Source organism: Penaeus vannamei, chromosome 5 (assembly GCF_042767895.1).
Source record: "Penaeus vannamei isolate JL-2024 chromosome 5, ASM4276789v1, whole genome shotgun sequence".
Taxonomy (NCBI): domain Eukaryota; kingdom Metazoa; phylum Arthropoda; class Malacostraca; order Decapoda; family Penaeidae; genus Penaeus; species Penaeus vannamei.
The window spans coordinates 44,644,427-44,651,926 of NC_091553.1; the positions used below are offsets into that span (position 1 = coordinate 44,644,427).

Genomic DNA, 7,500 nt, shown 5'->3' on the forward strand with positions numbered 1-7,500 from the left:
ATACGATTGGTGTACTCCCGAGAGCAATACAGAATTCCATCTCGCAGGAGACACTGGAAGCCACAGATGCTTGTCATGCGGCTCGTCTGACAGGGGATCGGGAATTGCACCGTTCTCTTGTGCGCAGAACTCGGTCTCTGTTAAGAAGGGACAAGGAACAGTTTATTAGGAGTCTTGCAGAGGAGGTAGAAGGCCATTTCTTAGTAAATGACCTTCGCCCTGCATACCAAGCCCTGAGAAAGCTGAACTCTAAGCCCTCTTCACAGGTGACAGCAGTTCGCTTAGTAAGTGGTCAGATCGCTTCAGATCCTGTTGCAGTGCGGGAACGCTGGGCAGAGTATTTTGAGCAGTTGTACCAGGTTGACCCACCAACAGTTAACTTCTTCCAGAGTCGGCCGTCTTTCTTGCATGAGGCGAGGCTGGAACAGGAGAGAGAGAGAGAGAGAGAGAGAGAGAGAGAGAGAGAGAGAGAGAGAGAGAGAGAGAGAGAGAGAGAGAGAGAGAGAGAGAGAGAGAGAGAGATCCAGTTAGAACGGTGTCAGGGTCTATACAAGTGCTTCTGTAGACCTTGAAAGGGGTGATGTGAAGCCCGGAAGTTTACGGTCGTGTCTCCCTCTAAAAAAAAATAATAATAAAAAAAAAAAAAAAAAAAAAAATCTCTCGCTGGCCTTTCTGTTGTGTGAGAGAAGTCCGTATGGTAGGTCCTGGGGTTGAGCGGGGTGGGTCTGGTACCTGTATTTCACTGGAGAAAAGGGGAGGTCCGCCCCCTTCGCTGAATTTAGCTAAATTGGTACAGTTCCCAAAGGGGTGGAAGTTGCGAGTCCTTGCTAACAACCCTGACTAGTTTCCTAATTCTGTTTTGTAGTTTTTTTTATTTTATATTCATTCTCTAATATATAGCCCTGTGCAGGATGGTACCTTCATGATAATGGTATTGATATAGGTTGTGGTCTGTGGAATTTCTCTTTGCTTTGTTTAGTTTTTTTCTTAAGGTTTCTCGACAGTTAACTCAATATAAAGCTTGATGAATATTCTTATTTATCCATGCGTAAAGGGTTGTCCATGTTAATGAAGATATGTTTTGAAACGGCATATGAATGGGCACTTTTATCGCTCACAAAAAACTTGATGTAAATGACTGTTCAAAAATATTACGCGAACAGAAGAGACACTTAAATCCACACTTATTTTCATATTATCCGAGAACTGGTCTACACACTTGTCTAATGACAGGCGATAAACAAACGGTTATCTTGTTTGCTTCCTTCTTTTCATAAGCTTTCGGGCAACACATGAATTGATTAAATCCATCTTTAATATTTCGTCAAACTTTCTCCTCTAAGAGATGGCAAGCAGCTCCTCACTTAGGTGTGTCATTTGGCCCTAAATTGCCGTTTCCCGTAAAGCCGTTTTCCCCTGCAGGAAATGCTCCATCCTTATGGTTAGAATTAAGCAGAATTGAGTCGTGTCTGAGCCAATATGCGAGTTAACGAAGTTCCTCGGAGAAACTTCCCTCCCTCCATTATTTCCTCCATCATTTCTCTCCCTCCCTCCCTTCTTTCCTCTATCATTTCTCTCCCTCTCTCTCTCTCTCTCTCTCTCTCTCTCTCTCTCTCTCTCTCTCTCTCTCTCTCTCTCTCTCTCTCTCTCTCTCTCTCTCTCTCTCTCTCTCTATCTCTCTCTCCCTCCCTCTCTCTCTCTCCTCCCAGCTCTCCCTCTCCCTCCCGCTCTCCCTTTCTCCCTCCCGCTCTCCCTTTCTCCCTCCCGCCTCTCCCTTTCTCCCTCCCGCTCTCCCTTTCTCCCTCCCGCTCTCACCCTTTCTCTCCCTCCCGCTCTCCCCTTCTCCCTCCCGCTCTCCCCTTCTCCCTCCCGCTCTCCCTTTCTCCTCCCGCTCTCCCCTTTCTCCCTCCCGCTCTCCCTTTCTCCCTCCCGCTCTCCCTTTTCTCCCTCCCGCTCTCCCTTTCTCCCTCCCGCTCTCCCTTTTCTCCCTCCCGCTCTCCCTTTCTCCCCTCTCCCTCCCCGCCTCTCCCATTCTCCCTCCCGCTCTCCCTTTCTCCCTCCCTCTGCTCTCCCTTTTCTCCCCCCCGCTCTCCCTTTCTCCCTCTCGCTCTCCCTTTCTCCCTCCCGCTCTCCCTTTCTCCCTCTCGCTCTCCCTTTCTCCCTCCCCGCTCTCCCTTTCTCCCTCCCGCTCTCCCTTTTCTCCCTCCCGCTCTCCCTTTTCTCCCTCCCGCTCTCCCTTTCTCCCTCCCGCTCTCCCTTTCTCCCTCCCGCTCTCCTTTCTCCCTCCCGCTCTCCCTTTCTCCCTCCCGCTCTCCCTTTCTCCCTCCCCGCTCATCCCTCTTCTCCCTCCCGCTCTCCCTTTCTCCCTCCCGCTCTCCCTTTCTCCCTCCCGCTCTCTCCCCCCTTTCTCCTCCCGCTCTCCCTTTCTCCCTCCCGCTCTCCCTTTCCTCTCCTCCCGCTCTCCCCTTTCTCCCTCCCTGCTCTCCTTCCCCTTTCTCCCTCCCAGTCTCTCTTTCTCCCCCCCCCTCCCTTTCTCCCCCCCCTCCCCTTTCTCCCTCCCTCCTCCCTTCCTCTCCCTCCCTCCTCTCCCTCTTCCCTCCCTCTCTCCCTCTCCCTCCCTCTCTCCCTCTCCTTCCCTCTCTCCCTCTCCTTCCCCTCTCTCCCTCCCCTCTCTCTATCTTCCTCTTTCGCTCTTCGATAAAAAAAAGGTTTCCGCAAACGCAGAGATAAAAGACCAAGTGTCGTTATGCATTAGACAACTTTGAAAGAATTGTCGATAGAAGTTACCACGTTGAGTACTTGCATCGAAGATTTATGAAGTGAAACGGATTTTTAGTCATTCTGTTTTCTCGGAAATTGGCTCTGCGCTTCCGTCTCATTCTTGCAGAAACGAAGTCTTCTGGGAAAGACCATTAGAAAATGAACCTTGGTTATTTAGGAGAGTATTAAATCATCTCGATGTAATGTAGAAGGTGTGATCGTTTGTAAATTTGTCGGTGCAATATCTTGGTATGGTGTGTGTGTGTGTGTGTGTGTGTGTGTGTGTGTGCGTGTGCGTGTGCGTGTGCGTGTGCGTGTGCGTGTGCGTGTGCGTGTGCGTGTCTGTGCGTGTGCGTGTGCGTGTGCTTTCTTTCTCGCTTGCTTGCGTGTGTGCGTGTTCTCGCTTGCACGTGCGTGTGCGTATCGCGCGTCCATACATGCGTGCTATTTGGGGGGAAAATATGAGATGCTATTCTTTGCAGAGAGAGGGAGGAGGGAGAGGGAGAGGGAGAGAGAGGGTGGGAAAAGGAGAAAAGACCTTTGAAGGAGAGGAGGAGGAAGTTAAAAGGAAAGGAAATTAGGAAGATATTATTTTAAGCAATGGTAATATTAATATGTAAAATGCAAGTAATAGACACGAAAGAGGGTGGAATGAAAGAACAAAATAAGGAAAGAAGAGAGACACAGACAGACAGACAGACGGACAGACAGACAGACAGACAGACAGACAGACAGACAGACAGACAGACAGACAGACAGACAGACAGACAGACAGACAGACAGACAGACAGACAGACAGACAGACAGACAGACAGACAGACAAACAGAGAGAGAGAGAGAGAGAGAGAGAGAGAGAGAGAGAGAGAGAGAGAGAGAGAGAGAGAGAGAGAGAGAGAGAGAGAGAGAGAGAGAGAGAGACACATAGAGACACATAGAGACACATAGAGACACATAGAGACACATAGAGACACATAGGTACATAGGTACATATGAAGAAAAGGGGTGAAGATGAAAATAAAAAAGATTGGGAGAGAAAAGATTAATGTTAACAATTGTGCAAAGGAGTGTTTGATGCAGTTGATAAATGAATCTTGTTATACACATTTGTAGTTGTAGGTTACAGGGCCACTACTAACTTTATAATGATATAAAGTAAATATGGAATTATATTTACTTTTACAGGTATTACCAAGTTACTGATGCTGCACTTCTCGTAAATATAACTGCTGCTCTTCATAGTCCAGTCATAGCATCACTTGGATATTTAATTGAGTTACTTAAAAAAGCAAAGGGCATATTTGCTGGTACACTCAGTATGAATGTATTTGGTAATTATGTTGGTATTTTAGGGATATTGGTGATCTACCCGAGTTGAAGATGAAATCCAGAAGGATTTTCCAGACTATTGTCTCGTCTTCAAATAGATTTTCTATGTGTATTGAGGGCTTTTCTGCCATTATGTATTATCAATGATTATGAGGCTGAGTGGGAAGAAATCATTCCATGTTGCTGTATATAATATGGGGATAAAGCATTTTTTTCCCAGCTAATTATTAATCTATCTGTCTATCTATCGATCTGTCTGTCTACCTATTAAACTATTAGATATTAATAAGTTTGTTTATTTCCAGTTGTTCCAGAGATGTTTAACGAAAGTGCTCAACATAGACCTTTGGCGACTGTATGTTACGTACGTGAAAGAGACAAAATCCAGCTTACCCACATACAGGTAAATTAAACTGAATCGGCAAACAGTTGTAAATAAAAATTTCTCACAAATAACTTCTCACTATTTATGAGTGTTTTACTTTGAAGAAATTGGCCTCAACATGAGGAATAGGAATGTGCAGATATATATGAGTGATTAATGCAAGTGTTTGATTAAAACAATTGCTATTGTACTAAGTGTTTATTTCTTGTTTCCAGGGAGAAGTTGTCTCAGGCGTATGAATTTGCCACTGATAAGATCGGAATGGACTACAATTCCTATACTCTGTGGAATGACTATGCAAATCTGCTGAAGAATGTCGAGGTTGTAGGTTCCTATGCAGAAAACCAGAAGATTATGGCAGTCAGAAAGGTGCGTTGCGTTTAAGTGTCTTTCCCTGTCTCCCTTCCTCTTTTTTTCTCTCTCGTCTTATGCCGTTTGCCTCTCTCTTATCTTTTCTTTTCCCCTCTCTTTTTTTCTCTTTCTCTCAGTTTTACCCTTCCTCCTCCTCCTTCTCCTCCTTCTTCTCCATCTTCTCCTTTATCTTCTCATCTTCTTCCTCTTCCTCTTCTTCCACCTCCTCATCCTCATCCTTCTCCTCCTCTTCCTCATTCTCTTTCTCATCCTTCTTTTTCTCCTCCTCCTCCTCATTCTCTTCCCCCTCTCTTCCTCTTCTTCCTCCTCTTTCTCCTCTTCATCCTCCTCTTTCTCCTCTTCATCCTCCTCTTTCACCTCTTCCTCCTCTTTCTCCTCTTTCTCCTCCTCCTCCTCTCCTCCTCCTCCTCCACCTCCTCCTCCTCCTCCTCCTCCTCCTCCTCTTCCTACTCTTCCTACTCTTCCTCCTCCCCCTCCCCCTCCCCCTCCCCCTCCTCCCCTCCCCCTCCCCTCCTATCAGCCCCCTCCCTATTTCACCTTTATAGTTAGTTTTCTTCTTACAATGAGTATTACTGTTTTAAAATGCTTAAAATGCATATTTTCAACACAGGTGTACCAAAGAGGCATTGTGACCCCAATGGCCAACATTGAGCAGCTATGGAAAGATTACCTGGACTTTGAGAAGAACATAAATCCCATTATTGCTGAGAAGATGAACATTGAGCGAGGAAGGGACTACATGAATGCAAGAAGAGTCGGAAAGGAGTTGGAGACCGAGACGAGAGGTCTGAACCGTCATCTGCCAAGTGTGCCCCCTTCAGGTCTACCCGAAGAAACAAAACAGGTGATGAATGGGATATGTTGGTTGTATTTTGTGCCGAAATTTAGTAAATTTGGTTCTTAGATATGTAAAGAATAGAATATAAACATTTATATTTAGTAATGGGAGAAATCTAATTATTTAAATTGTTTTAGAAAGAACAGAGGAACGTGACCATTGTTGAGAAAGTTAGGAATAGGATTGATAGATAATGTAAAATAAGACCAATGATGTAAAAGTATTTCTGATGAAATTATTAATGCTTACCTGTACTTTTCACAACTATATTAACTTGTGTTATGCTGCTGATTAAAGTACAGATGCTGGAACTGTAGTTTAATCAGGATTTGTGTACAATTTGAGTGATTATAATATAGACTACCTGAATGAACACAATAATGGTAGATTTTGATATTAACTAAATGAAGAGAGAGTAAGATTTATAGTTAAGTAGGAAGAAATGTGTTCATATTTGTATTTTTTTTAGGGAGATCAGAAATGTATCATGAATCTTTTATTTTTTAGATATAGTCTTATTTTATGCTAAATCAGCAGATATTATAATTTTAGTTGTGATATAAGTTTTGTTCAAAGGGCTGTATCTTTTTTACAGGTTGAAATCTGGAAGCGATATATTAGATGGGAGAAAGACAACCCTTTGAGAACGGATGACCAGACGTTGGTAACCAAACGTGTGAGATTTGCGTATGAGCAGTGCCTCCTCTGCCTCTCCTATCATCCGGATATTTGGTACGAAGCGGCACTCTTCTTGCAAGAGTCCTCCAAACTCCTATCGGAAAAAGGGGTGAGTGACTTTGTGTGTGTTTTTTTTTTTTTTTTGAGTATAGATCACGTTTTCTAAATCTTAGTATACCATCAAAGTACCCGAGAGTAAAGTCAAGAAGTTTAAAGTGTAGATAGTAATTTATTCATTATTGTTATTATTATTATTATTATTATTATTATTATTATTATTATTATTATTATTAATTTCTTTTTATGATGTTAATGATGTCTGTTAATTCAACCTACCTCCACAGGATGTGAACGCCAGCAAAATCTTCAGTGAGGAAGCAGCTCAAATCTATGAACGTGCTATCTCTGGACCTCTGAGAAAGAACCAGCTCTTGTACTTTGCCTATGCAGATTTTGAGGAATCCCGCCTGAGATACCAAGAAGTGCATAAAATTTATCAGCGGTACATAGAAATGGAGGATATTGATCCAACACTGGTAAGTTCGGCAGAATCATTGTTGGTGGAAAAGGTATGAGTGAAATTATGTGATTCCACAGAGCATGGTAAGTTCCTGTAACAGTTATAACTATAGCAATGTCACATCCTTTTCTAATGGGTTCTTTCTCCCTTTTTCCTGTTAGACAATGATAATCTATGTGCCAGAAATAATAATATGAGAATATTAATTTTATTCTTGGTTTGATAATAACAATAGAACATTTGGTATAAGTATATATGTATGTATTTCCCATGAAGGGAATGTGTTAAGTCTGCTTTTACAGTTCGGAAAAACAACACTGGAAGCTGATTACTTTTTCCCTGTTTTTATTACCTAATTTGTTTTTTGTTTTTTTCTTACCTCTCCCAGGCTTACCTTCAGTATATGAAATTTGCTCGACGGGCAGAAGGAATAAAATCCACAAGAGAGGTCTTCAAGAAAGCGCGAGAGGACGTTCGGACAAAATTCCACATCTACGTTGGTGCTGCTCTCATGGAGTACTACTGCACAAAGAATAAAGACATTGCTTTTAGGATATTTGAACTGGGACTCAAGAAGTGCCCGGATAATGCAGACTACATTATGGCCTATGTTGACTATTT

At 43.3% G+C, this 7,500-nt stretch overlaps 1 protein-coding gene across 1 annotated transcript in view; it reads left to right on the plus strand.

Annotated features, from left to right (window-relative positions):
• The window catches only part of LOC113818352 (cleavage stimulation factor subunit 3-like), a 74,258-nt gene that overhangs the window by 60,027 nt on the left and 6,731 nt on the right, over nucleotides 1-7,500 (plus strand). Inside the window, exons 4-12 of the mRNA XM_070121656.1 lie at nucleotides 267-413; nucleotides 2,939-3,009; nucleotides 3,943-4,117; nucleotides 4,377-4,489; nucleotides 4,687-4,840; nucleotides 5,454-5,687; nucleotides 6,277-6,468; nucleotides 6,704-6,895; nucleotides 7,268-7,500. The exon at nucleotides 7,268-7,500 is cut by the window's right edge and continues 14 nt beyond it. Of these exons, the coding sequence (XP_069977757.1) occupies nucleotides 267-413; nucleotides 2,939-3,009; nucleotides 3,943-4,117; nucleotides 4,377-4,489; nucleotides 4,687-4,840; nucleotides 5,454-5,687; nucleotides 6,277-6,468; nucleotides 6,704-6,895; nucleotides 7,268-7,500 (1,511 nt within the window). The remainder of the gene's footprint in view (nucleotides 1-266; nucleotides 414-2,938; nucleotides 3,010-3,942; nucleotides 4,118-4,376; nucleotides 4,490-4,686; nucleotides 4,841-5,453; nucleotides 5,688-6,276; nucleotides 6,469-6,703; nucleotides 6,896-7,267) is intronic.